Consider the following 13914-nt stretch of genomic DNA (forward strand, 5'->3'; position numbering starts at 1 on the left):
AACTAGGGCACTACTATGGGGCATAAAATGACCTACTGAAGCATACTATTATGGGGCAAATTTTTTTACTAGGGCACTACTGTGGGGCATAACATTGACTAGGGCACTACTATGTGGCATAAAATGAGCAACTGCTATGGAGAAAGGTGTTTCTCTAGATTCAGGATGAAGGCGCCCCTCCAAAATGTTGCTATATGGTCCACAGTGTTCTGCCTAGCCCCTGAGAGCTTCTATAAATTTGTACCTTTTTTCTGACTCCTCCTACCCCCTGTCAGATGTATACTGACAATAACTTCAGTGTTTTGTCAGGTCAGAGCCATGTAATTGTATTTACAGCAGGGAGAATAAAAAATACATATACTGCATAAATATGCTGCATGTTGCGTGCAGAAGTGATTGGCACCTGTTTTTTGGCTCAGCAAACGTAATAAATGCCTCGTTTTTACTGTGAAATATTTGTGCTCATCTCCAAATTATCACTTTAAGAATTGTTGTTAGAATATTTTTTTATTTTAAAGTGAGCATGCATCATATACACAGTGAACCACAATATAACCTGTATGTCTATATTCCTGTCATGTTTGTACATGCAGTTATAATATGTATCACATTTTCAATTGCCTGCCCTGTCATAGCGATGTTTCTTTCATTTTCGTTTCGTCTTGTTTTGATGTAATTTAAACTGATTTGCAGTATCACACCCTTGAGTGCTCGCCAATAGTATCACAAAAACATTGTAGACAGCTGTATCCTGTGTAAACAGACTAGAAGTGGGTAGTAGCCATTACTTTTGTGTTCATTTGTGCTCTAATATGTTTAGTTCTACATTTTTAAGATATCTGTGTAATCCATATAAATACTTATTAATTACGCAACGTTTTGTCTGCCTTCTTTGAATTGTTGTATTTACTGACAGGTTATTTCTATTGGTCCATCCAAATAAAAATAAATATAAATACTACTACAGGTTGAGTATCCCATATCCAAATATTCCGAAATATGGAATTTTTTGAGTGAGATCGTGAAACCTTTGTTTTCTGATTCAGTGTATACAAACTTCAATGTATACAAACTTTGTTTAATACACACAGTTTTTAAAATTATTGTATTAAATGACCTTCAGGCTGTGTGTATAAGCTGTATATGAAACATAAATGAGTTGTATGAATGTACACACACACTGGCGTTTTTATAATGCGTGCGGTGCACACACTGCACCCATTTTTAAAATACTCACCCCTCCGAAGTCCAGCGCCGGCATCCGCAGCGCTGTTAGAACACAGTGAAAATGGCTCACCTCCCACTTTCATGGAGTTCTGCGCATGCGCAGTAGAAAAATCTCAGGTAAAATGGCCGCCGTGCCATTTTCCCGGAGATCTGCGCATGCGCAGTAGAGTCTGAGCCCTCTAGTGCTCAGACTCTACAGCACTCCGGGCAGAGAGGAGGGGGCCCGAACGGAGGAGGCTGAACGCGGGCCTCCTCCTCTCTTAAAACGCCCCTGTACACACACATTGTTTAATGCACAAAGTTATTAAAAATATTGGCTAAAATGACCTTCAGGCTGTGTGTATAAGGTGCATATGAAACATAAATGCATTCTGTGCTTAGACTTGGGTCCCATCACCATGATTTCTCTATCGTCCTAGTGGATGCTGGGGTTCCTGAAAGGACCATGGGGAATAGCGGCTCCGCAGGAGACAGGGCACAAAAAGTAAAGCTTTTTCCGATCAGGTGGTGTGCACTGGCTCCTCCCCCTATGACCCTCCTCCAGACTCCAGTTAGATTTTTGTGCCCGGCCGAGAAGGGTGCAATCTAGGTGGCTCTCCTAAAGAGCTGCTTAGAAAAAGTTTAGCTAGGTTTTTTATTTTACAGTGATTCCTGCTGGCAACAGGATCACTGCAGCGAGGGACTGAGGGGAGAAGGAGTCAACTCACCTGCGTGCAGGATGGATTGGCTTCTTGGCTACTGGACATCAAGCTCCAGAGGGACGATCACAGGTACAGCCTGGATGGTCACCGGAGCCACGCCGCCGGCCCCCTTGCAGATGCTGAAGTCAGAAGAGGTCCAGAATCGGCGGCTGAAGACTCCTGCAGTCTTCAAAAGGTAGCGCACAGCACTGCAGCTGTGCGCCATTTTCCTCTCAGCACACTTCACACGGCAGTCACTGAGGGTGCAGGGCGCTGGGGGGGGGCGCCCTGGGAGGCAAAATGATTACCTATAAAGGCTAAAAATACCTCACATATAGCCCTAGAGGCTATATGGAGATATTTAACCCCTGCCTGGATTCACTAAATAGCGGGAGACGAGCCCACCAGAAAAGGGGCGGGGCCTATCTCCTCAGCACACGGCGCCATTTCCTCTCACAGCTCCGCTGGTCAGGACGGCTCCCAGGTCTCTCCCCTGCACTGCACTACAGAAACAGGGTAAAACAGAGAGGGGGGGGCACATTTATGGCGATATTTTGATATAACAAAGCAGCTATAAGGGAGCACTTATTATAAGGCTATCCCTGATATATATATAGCGCTTTTGGTGTGTGCTGGCAAACTCTCCCTCTGTCTCCCCAAAGGGCTAGTGGGTCCTGTCTTCGTTAGGAGCATTCCCTGTGTGTCTGCTGTGTGTCGGTACGTGTGTGTCGACATGTATGAGGACGATATTGGTGTGGAGGCGGAGCAATTGCCAAATATGAGGATGTCACCCCCTAGGGAGTCGACACCGGAATGGATGCCTTTATTTATGGAACTACGGGATAGTGTCAACACGCTAAAGCAGTCGTTTGACGACATGAGGCGGCCGGACAATCAATTAGTGCCTGTCCAGGCGACTCAAACACCGTCAGGGGCTGTGAAACGCCCTTTGCCTCAGTCGGTCGACACAGACCCAGACACAGGCGATGACTCCAGTGGTGACGGTGACAAATCAACCGTATTTTCCAGTAGGGCCACACGTTATATGATTTTGGCAATGAAGGAGGCGTTACATTTAGCTGATACTACAGGTACCACTAAACAGGGTATTATGTGGGGTATGAAAAAACTACCTATAGTTTTTCCTGAATCAGAAGAATTAAATGACGTGTGTAATGAAGCGTGGGTTGCCCCTGATAAAAAGCTGATAATTTCAAAGAAATTATTGGCATTATACCCTTTCCCGCCAGAGGTTAGGGAGCGCTGGGAAACACCTCCTAGGGTGGACAAGGCGCTAACACGCTTATCTAAACAAGTGGCGTTACCCTCTCCTGAGACGGCCGCACTTAAAGATCCATCAGATAGGAGGATGGAAAATATCCAAAAAAGTATATACACACATGCAGGTGTTATACTACGACCAGCTGTAGCGACTGCCTGGATGGGCAGTGCTGGGGTAGTTTGGTCAGAGTCCCTGATTGAAAATATTGATACCCTGGACAGGGACAATATTTTACTGTCGTTAGAACAAATAAAGGATGCATTTCTTTATATGCGTGATGCACAGAGGGATATCTGCACACTGGCATCACGGGTAAGTGCTATGTCCATTTCGGCCAGAAGAGCTTTATGGACGCGACAGTGGACAGGCGATGCGGATTCAAAACGGCATATGGAAGTTTTGCCGTATAAAGGGGAGGAGTTATTTGGAGTCGGTCTATCAGATTTGGTGGCCACGGCTACAGCCGGGAAATCCACCTTTCTACCTCAAGTCACTCCCCAACAGAAAAAGGCACCGACTTTTCAACCGCAGCCCTTTCGTTCCTTTAAAAATAAGAGAGCAAAGGGCTATTCATATCTGCCACGAGGCAAAGGTCGAGGGAAGAGACAGCAACACGCAGCTCCTTCCCAGGAACAGAAGCCCTCCCCGGCTTCTACAAAAGCCTCAGCATGACGCTGGGGCTTCTCAAGCGGACTCGGGGACGGTGGGCGGTCGTCTCAAAAATTACAGCGCGCAGTGGGCTCACTCGCAGGTAGATCCCTGGATCCTGCAGATAATATCTCAAGGGTACAGGTTGGAATTAGAGACGGATCCACCTCGCCGTTTCCTGAAGTCTGCTTTACCAACGTCCCCCTCCGAAAGGGAGACGGTTTTGGAAGCCATTCACAAGCTGTACTCTCAGCAGGTGATAGTCAAGGTACCTCTTCTACAACAAGGGAAGGGGTATTATTCCACTCTTTTTGTGGTACCGAAGCCGGATGGCTCGGTAAGGCCTATTCTAAATCTGAAGTCCTTGAACCTGTACATAAAGAAGTTCAAGTTCAAAATGGAGTCACTCAGAGCAGTGATAGCGAACCTGGAAGAGGGGGACTTTATGGTATCCTTGGACATCAAGGATGCGTATCTCCACGTTCCAATTTACCCCTCACACCAGGGGTACCTCAGGTTCGTTGTACAAAACTGTCACTATCAGTTTCAGACGCTGCCGTTCGGATTGTCCACGGCACCTCGGATCTTTACAAAGGTAATGGCCGAGATGATGATTCTTCTTCGAAGAAAAGGCGTATTAATTATCCCATACTTGGACGATCTCCTAATAAGGGCGAGGTCCAGAGAACAGCTAGAGATGGGATTAGCACTGTCTCAAGAAGTGCTAAAACAGCACGGGTGGATTCTGAATATTCCAAAATCCCAGTTAATGCCGACAACTCGTCTGCTGTTCCTAGGGATGATTCTGGACACGGTTCAGAAAAAGGTTTTTCTCCCGGAGGAAAAAGCCAAGGAGTTATCCGAGCTTGTCAGGAACCTCCTAAAACCAGGAAAGGTGTCTGTACATCAATGCACAAGAGTCCTGGGAAAAATGGTGGCTTCTTACGAAGCAATTCCATTCGGCAGATTCCACGCAAGAATTTTCCAAAGGGATCTGTTGGACAAATGGTCAGGGTCGCATCTTCAGATGCACCTACGGATAACCCTGTCTCCAAGGACAAGGGTGTCTCTTCTGTGGTGGTTGCAGAGTCCTCATCTATTGGAGGGCCGCAGATTCGGCATACAGGATTGGATCCTGGTGACCACGGACGCCAGCCTGAGAGGCTGGGGAGCAGTCACACAAGGAAGAAACTTCCAGGGAGTATGGACAAGCCTGGAAACGTCTCTTCACATAAACATTCTGGAACTAAGAGCAATATACAATGCTCTAAGCCAGGCAGAACCTCTGCTTCAGGGAAAACCGGTGTTGATCCAGTCGGACAACATCACGGCAGTCGCCCATGTGAACAGACAGGGCGGCACAAGAAGCAGGAGTGCAATGGCAGAAGCTGCAAGGATTCTTCGCTGGGCAGAGAATCATGTGATAGCACTGTCAGCAGTGTTCATCCCGGGAGTGGACAACTGGGAAGCAGACTTCCTCAGCAGACACGATTTTCACCCGGGAGAGTGGGGACTTCATCCAGAAGTCTTCCACATGCTGGTAACCCGTTGGGAAAGACCAATGGTGGACATGATGGCGTCTCGCCTCAACAAAAAACTGGACAGGTATTGCGCCAGGTCAAGAGATCCGCAGGCAATAGCTGTGGACGCGCTGGTAACGCCTTGGGTGTACCAGTCGGTGTATGTGTTTCCTCCTCTGCCTCTCATACCAAAAGTATTGAGAATTATACGGCAAAGAGGCGTAAGAACGATACTAGTGGTTCCGGATTGGCCAAGAAGGACTTGGTACCCGGAACTTCAAGAGATGATCACGGAAGATCCGTGGCCTCTACCTCTAAGGAGGGACTTGCTTCAGCAGGGTCCCTGTCTGTTTCAAGACTTACCGCGGCTGCGTTTGACGGCATGGCGGTTGAACGCCGGATCCTAATGGAAAAAGGCATGCCGGAAGAAGTCATTCCTACTTTGATTAAAGCAAGGAAAGAAGTAACCGTGCAACATTATCACCGAATTTGGCGAAAATATGTTGCGTGGTGCGAAGATCGGAGTGCTCCGACGGAGGAATTTCAACTGGGTCGATTCCTACATTTCCTGCAATCAGGATTGTCTATGGGTCTCAAATTGGGATCTATTAAGGTTCAAATTTCGGCCCTGTCGATTTTCTTTCAAAAAGAATTGGCTTCAGTCCCTGAAGTCCAGACCTTTGTTAAGGGAGTGCTGCATATACAGCCCCCTGTGGTGCCTCCAGTGGCACCGTGGGATCTCAATGTAGTTTTGGATTTTCTAAAATCTCATTGGTTTGAACCACTAAATAAGGTGGATTTGAAATATCTCACTTGGAAAGTGACCATGCTTCTAGCCCTGGCTTCTGCCAGGAGAGTGTCAGAATTGGCAGCTTTATCTTACAAAAGCCCATATCTGATTTTCCATTCGGACAGGGCAGAACTGCGGACTCGTCCGCATTTTCTCCCTAAGGTGGTGTCAGCATTTCATCTGAACCAGCCTATTGTAGTGCCTGCGGCTACAAGTGACTTGGAGGACTCCAAGTTACTGGACGTTGTCAGAGCATTAAAAATATATATTGCAAGAACAGCTGGAGTCAGAAAATCTGACTCGTTGTTTATATTGTATGCACCCAACAAGATGGGTGCTCCTGCGTCTAAGCAGACGATTGCTCGTTGGATCTGTAGCACAATCCAACTGGCACATTCTGTGGCAGGCCTGCCACAGCCTAAATCTGTAAAGGCCCACTCCACAAGGAAGGTGGGCTCATCTTGGGCGGCTGCCCGAGGGGTCTCGGCATTACAACTTTGCCGAGCAGCTACGTGGTCAGGGGAGAACACGTTTGTAAAATTTTACAAATTTGATACTCTGGCTAAGGAGGACCTGGAGTTCTCTCATTCGGTGCTGCAGAGTCATCCGCACTCTCCCGCCCGTTTGGGAGCTTTGGTATAATCCCCATGGTCCTTTCAGGAACCCCAGCATCCACTAGGACGATAGAGAAAATAAGATTTTACTTACCGATAAATCTATTTCTCGGAGTCCGTAGTGGATGCTGGGCGCCCATCCCAAGTGCGGATTAGCTGCATAAATTGTACATAGTTATTGTTAACTAATTCGGGTTATTGTTGTAGGAAGCCATCTTTCAGAGGCTCCGCTGTTATCATACTGTTAACTGGGTTTAGATCACAAGTTGTACGGTGTGATTGGTGTGGCTGGTATGAGTCTTACCCGGGATTCAAAATCCTCCCTTATTGTGTACGCTCGTCCGGGCACAGTACCTAACTGGAGTCTGGAGGAGGGTCATAGGGGGAGGAGCCAGTGCACACCACCTGATCGGAAAAAGCTTTACTTTTTGTGCCCTGTCTCCTGCGGAGCCGCTATTCCCCATGGTCCTTTCAGGAACCCCAGCATCCACTACGGACTCCGAGAAATAGATTTATCGGTAAGTAAAATCTTATTATCTCATTATGGTATGCAATTATTCCAAAATACGGAAAAATCTGATATCCAAAATACTTCTGGTCCCAAGCGTTTTGGATAAGGGATACTCAACGTGTACTGTAATCATATAGGGGTATATTCAATTGAAGTCCTGATCCTTTCCGACAAGCATTGTCGGAAAGGATCCGCCAAAGCCCTATTTAATGAATGCCCGTTCCCGACAATATGCCTCCCAGATGTGCCCGTCTGTCACTCTCAGCTGCAGCCGTCAGAGCCCGGGCAGTACAGGTGCAGCTCTTACCTGGCAGAGCTGTGGTGTGGCGGGCACTCGCTCTGCTCCGTGCCAGTCTGTGCGCAACGCCCCCGGCTCCCTGTGCTCTTGTCCACAGAGGCGAGCAGTGAGAGTGCCGGACAGCGGGACCCGGTTTCCCCACGGTGTGGTCCATTCAGTGAGATGCCTCCTAGTGACATCACGCCTCCCCATACTTAACCAGTTCCCGGCCGCAGGCACGTCCATCACACACACACTCTTGACACCGCTGTGACTCACACCCAGCCTGCGCAGCTGCTGTACTCAGAGGGGGTCGTCCCCCGGCGGAATGTGCGTGGAGACAGGTGTCTGTGCACTTTATAGGGTCTTTTTTGGGAGAGGGGGGAGTATTAAAAAAAAAAACTACTACTAAAACTTAAACTAGCAGTGATGTCATCAGCGGCAGCTCCCTACACCCCCTGCACCCTCCCGGAGGAGTAGCTGCTCCCTAGCAACAGAGTGAGGGGGAGTGTGAGCCAGTGTTTCCTGCCGAATTACTCGGCCAAACCCGCTGCCCTATGTCCTTCAATCTGCCCGCTTCCCAATGTCCCTCTATCTGCCCACTATCTACCCGCTGCCCTATGTCCCTCTATCTACTCACTGCCCTATGTCCCTCTATCTGCCCACTGCCCTATGTCCCTTTATCTGTACACTATCTACCCGCTGCCCAGTGTCCCTCCAACTGCCCGCTGCCCAAAGGGGGGGGGGGGGGGCCTGTCTACTTTGTCAGTCCCAAGCCCCACAATTTCTGAGGGCAGCCCTGCCTGCTTGCTTCTATTTTGTACCTTCTGTTTTTATTATTGGCAGTAATGTTACTGGTTCATTTGTATTTTTTAGTTTGAAACACTATACAGTATATTTCAGAGGTAGTGGCACCTTTGTCTTGTTCTAGTGTAATAGTGTTTACTTGCTTGTGATTTACTCACATTGCTGTTGTGTATTTGACCTCTTGCCACATATACTGTAGTAACACAATACTGATTTCTCCTTTAAACTTCTAAATGGACCCTGCCAGTGGTTGAAGGATACTCTCTCTTACAGTGTGACTGCAGTATGTCTCAGCTTTATGTATATTTGCACAGCCATGTTTTTCTCATACTTTTTTTATTTGTTCTCAGGAATTAATACAGTAAGATCCATAAACTGCTATTCTACATTCGTAATAGGTGCTGTGTGGTTATGTTGTTCTAGCTGGCATTTGTTTGCCTTCTCTTGAAATAGTTTTATACTTTATTTTCCTGCTTTTCATGAAGTATCTTATCTCAAGTGCCCACAATTGTTCATACTCTCTTGTGATTTATGGGGCTAACTACTTCACCAGTGTTTATTTAGATTAACCCATTATTACCACCAAATAACAATTCTCTAATGTTTCATATGTAATTGTCTTCCCTTACTCAGGTGAGGGTCGCGGATTTGAGATTGCCCAAGGTCGTCTTGGTCCTGGTCGTATACATCACTGTATGAGGACCATTGGAGCAGCAGAGGGTGCTCTGCAACTAATGTGCTCAAGAGCTGCCCAGAGGAAGACTTTTGGAAAAAAGCTTTATCACCATGTAAGCACATGGGTCAACATAATTATGGGGGCACAGTGACTATTTGGGGTTACAGAACATGATATCATTATGTGGGTATAATGACAGAATGTTAGAATCAGTTTCGGACCATAGTGCCTTTATTGTTGGGCACTGATTCAGTACAACCATCTGATGGCCACTGAAACTGAAACAACCAGTCACCACTGGCACAATTAAGTGGGGCAAAGCTGGCATCCTTTTTGCGGTATTGCAGCATTATGTGTGGGCATAGAAACTGGTGATATCTGAGGCCTGTGATTGGCACAGTCTCTGGAATAATTATGCGGAGAAGGTACTGCTTGTATAATCATGTGTTGGTCACTGCGTTTGTAAATGGTAAAAGGGCACTGTGGGGATCAAAAAGTCACGCCTCAAATCTACAGCCATGTTTAGCACCTCATTTGTTGGTAATCCATTTCTCTATTGCAATTCAAGTTACAGCTGTTTCTTGCCAGGGGAGCTGCTTATACTGACAGCTGCTACAAGAATTCACTATTATAAAGAATCATTGCTCATTGTTCTACTAAACATAATGGTAGCTCTTTCAGTGTAGCAAGAAGTATATTACGTTCAAGAAGCAGCCATTGCATGGCTTTTAGTGAAGTCTTTCCTAATAGTAGTGCATTTCCCTGGAATAGCTTTTTTCCTAAACAGGATGCTGTGCGCAATTTCTCATAAATCTTCTTTCTCTTCAGGAGACCTGCAGGTAAACAGATGGCTCCCCATGATAAAAGAAGCAAAACAAAAGCCTTAGGGAATGCTTCATTTCCTGTTATATGGATTGGGGAATTTGCAAACACACTACTTTGATGTTGTTTTTAGTAAGATGCTGTCCTAGGATTACAGGATGTCCATACACTTTTATGTAAACAGTTGTGGTGTCCCTGTTTTTCTTCACACAGGAAGTGGTGGCTCACTGGATAGCAGAAAGCCGCATTGCTATTGATCAGGCAAGATTGCTCACGCTGAAAGCTGCAAAAGCCGTAGACACAGTTGGTAGTGCACAGGCTCGCAAAGAGGTACAGACAACCTTATAATCATTTGAAATATACTTTAATAAACTGATCAGCATTTTTTCTGAAAGATGTCAAAGATCTAATATTCCATTCCTGGCTACATCTATACTGGTATGAGTATGAATGATTCTGATTAAAAAGGGATACACAGTATAATCATGTCATTCTGTCCTAAAAGTACTGCTAAAAATGTCAACTTTGATATATGAAACACAAAGTGAAAATGGAGTGTTCTGTATTATTCCACTACAGCAGAGGTTCCCATACTCCACCATTACAGTTCAAGTTTTAAGGATATCCATGTTTGAGCACAGGTGACTTAATTAGTACCTCAATCAATTTGATTTAACAATCTGGGCTCAAGCAGGGATATCCTTAAAACCTGGACTGTAATGAAACCCTCTGCACTACAGAAAGCTGAAGCCACATTAAATATATTAAGGATACTGTCAACATTTTCTGTTTGATTTTATCCTGTATTATTGCACAGTACAACAGCATACCTCCCAACATGACCCTCTCCAGGAGGGACATAATGCTCTGCTTCTGGATTTTTCTCTTAATTTATGATTGCCGGCACAGGTTATGGCAATCATTTAGTAAGAAGGAAGTCCAGAAGCAGAGCATTCTGTACCTCCTGGAGAGGGTCATGTTGGGAGGTATGCAACAGGTAACTACAGACTGGGCCATGAATGCAATGGGTGGGACTTGCTGAAGGGGTGTGACAGTCTGGTTGAGGGAGTGGCCAGATGCACCCAATTGATTCTTCTCTTTCCTTTTGGTACAGAGCAAGGGGAGCGGTTATTATTTTAGCCAGTGCAATCCCATTCCCATCTACTTCAAATACACTGGTAAAGCTGTGTACACGACTAAGAAATGCATCCTTCATGAACAGGGCAGTATAATACTGTACATACCTTTCATCTGTTCTTGAAGATGAAAATACAGATTTGTCCTCATACACCTCTTCCTTTTGCACCATCTGAAACGCCTAACGCAGTTCCCATGCTGCTACTTTTCCTTAGATTTCTGACTTTGGGCCTGTTTCAGAGACGTACACAATTGTATTTGCAGCTGTATGCAGCAGTTTGCAGTGCCAACATTTGTTCCAGCCAGCGGGAGTAACCCTATGGTGGAGGAGCATGGCTGCTGAAAGCCATTGACTCTTCATGCAGGATCGCAGTTCCAAACTGTGACATGTCCCAGAAATGGCCTCAACACACCTACATTTTTGCCGCCATTCCCCCAAATCATCCCGGACCGTCAATCACTTTCCGAATAAATTTTATCTGCGACCACCATCATAAGAGCATCGCTGCAGATGCACAGTGCGACTCAGACGCATGCGCACACCACTGATCACTAAAGTGCGACAAAATCAGGTTTACGCATGTTTCTGAATCAGACTCTTAGTTTGCAAAAAGCATACCTCCCAACATCTGGAGCTGGCAATGTGGGACTGCCTTCCGCGGCAAATCAGTGCCTGACCCAAAAGCTGGGTGTGGTCTATGGAAAAGGAGGCATAGCTTCGCATGAGTGCCGCATTCATGAGCCATGTCCCCGTTTTCATCACTGAGGGGGCATGCCCAGCGCTTTGTGAGCTGCTGGCATGACCCCCAGGTCCTCTGTCTCCAGTGAATAGACTCTGCTAAGCAGAGCAGCGATTGACAGGAGCTTCCCAACTCCCCACCTCCCCACCCCTCCCACCACAGAACACTGAGGCACACAACTGTCCTGTGAAAATCGAGACAGTTGTGAGGTATGAAATAGTATGCTAATGGCCTGATTCAGAGATTTACGTTAATCTCCCAATGTTTTCAAATCTATTCATGGTGCAGATCTGGTCCTGATAGGTCAGTCTCTGTGCCCCAAAAACTGCAGCATTATTTACATGCTTCTGGCATATGGGAGCGGTGACCAGAAGCATTCCAGAAAATGGGAGCATGTCAACCTCGCTTTCTGGGCATGCGGAAGCCAGTGGCTACGTCCTTGGATGCAACTTCATTGGCTTCAGCAGTGTGTTTTTGACGGACATCCTGAGTAACCTGAGGGTTATTCAGATGTCTGATGGTCACACAGTTGATCTGATAGTGCGTCTTCGGACGCAGCAGCGGATCAGCAAAGTTGGCAGTGGCTGTCTTTTTACTTAGAACTCCTCCTGCAGCTTTAGCACATTTTTGCACATAAGACGCCCGGCGTATGAGGGTATATCTGCAGGTACTGCACTTAGGATTAGTGTTTTGGCACAGCCAAGTAGCAAAGTCCAGACCCAATAAACTGAGCTAGTTGACATGATCTGAGGCTATAGGACATATCTGAATATCTTCAGCATTTTGCTAGTGGTAAGTCAAGCTCTGCAATTAAGACATGATAGTTTATTTACCAAGGTGTGTTTTTTTTAAATGGTAATTAATACAAAGCACAGCAGATTTTGCCTTTATTACAATCACTGGTTTAAATCCTGTAGTTTGTAAAAACTGCATCTAAATAATTAAACTCGTACACAAAGAGGTGGCGTGGGCATGGCTGTGGAGTACAGGGGTTGGATTATCAGACGGAGGGGTGGCGGGTTTTAACAGAGTAGTTTTAAGGGTGCGCTTAAAGGCTAGATGAAAGTCTGAATGAGTCTTGGAGCTTTACTGCAGTTGAGAGTAGTGGAAGAGGCTATATCCAGTGTTCTCCCCAGAAAATTTTGCCAGCTGGGTGCCATAAAGAAGTAGCCGTGTGGGTGCCTTTGTGCAAAAAAAGGGGGGTGGCCTCACAGGGCATGGGCGTGGCTACACAATAGTACAGATTCATATTAAACCCACACAGTATGGCCCCTTATTGCCCATTATGGCTACAGGGTATGGCCTCTTATTGCACATTATGCCCACACAGTAGTGCCTCTTATACACCACCACACAGTAGTGCCCCTTATATCCATTATGCCACACAGTAGGGGAACCCCATACCTATCTGATACTAGAGAGTGAACTGGGCCTAGTGCCCAGCCACTTAACAGGGACTCAGGCTATTGCCTGCCTACCTTACGGCACATAAAATTACCTGGACCTAATGCCAAGAATCACTTGTATTTGTGGCACGGGCCCTCAGCCCTCCTAACATGTCTCACAGGACTGAGGACTGATTGAACCCATGGGCCTAATGCCCAACACCTGGTAGTCAAGGGAGGAGAGGGTATGTTACCAGTGGCCAAGGCCATCTACCAGTACATTGGGAGAGGCTGTAATGTGGAACTTCGTTCAGCTCTTTGCTCCCCACCAACTGCAGTACTCTCTGGTCCTCATCTACTTTCTTCTGTTACTGGCCCATTCTGACCAGAGGCAACATCTTCTCACCTCTTCAGTGGCTTCCGGAGCTCTTCGGGAGATGTCTGCTCCCCATTGCTGCTGCCACTGAACTGAAGGCTCTGCTCGGCGGCATCAGAAGTTATGATCGGGCGCAGCTATGTCACCGCAGGCCATGATTGGCAAGCTTTGGCTGCCTGTTCACGAACCTTGATTGACTCGTGAGCAGCGCCATTTTCAAACGAGAGCCCGGCTCTTAAAGTTACCAGCAGCAGCTGCTGAAATGTCAGTGCAGCTTGACTTTTGGCAGCATCAAAGTCCCGGGCAGCAGGGTAATTTTGCCGGGCGGACTGCCCAAAAAAGCGTGGGGAGAACACTGCTGTATTGGTGATTATAAATTTTATTACAGATGTGCCCTTATACATCTTGCCTCAATACACCAC

General features: G+C 46.6%; 1 protein-coding gene across 2 annotated transcripts in view; it reads left to right on the top strand.

The window, feature by feature from the left end:
* Positions 1 to 13914, top strand: part of ACAD11 (acyl-CoA dehydrogenase family member 11) — a 279715-nt gene that overhangs the window by 250036 nt on the left and 15765 nt on the right. For both annotated transcript variants that reach the window (XM_063922380.1, XM_063922381.1), the window contains 2 exons: positions 8990 to 9144; positions 10068 to 10184. In XM_063922380.1, coding sequence (XP_063778450.1) covers positions 8990 to 9144; positions 10068 to 10184 — 272 coding nt within the window. The remainder of the gene's footprint in view (positions 1 to 8989; positions 9145 to 10067; positions 10185 to 13914) is intronic.

The sequence above is a fragment of the Pseudophryne corroboree genome, chromosome 5 (genome assembly GCF_028390025.1).
Source record: "Pseudophryne corroboree isolate aPseCor3 chromosome 5, aPseCor3.hap2, whole genome shotgun sequence".
NCBI classification, from domain to species: Eukaryota; Metazoa; Chordata; class Amphibia; order Anura; family Myobatrachidae; genus Pseudophryne; species Pseudophryne corroboree.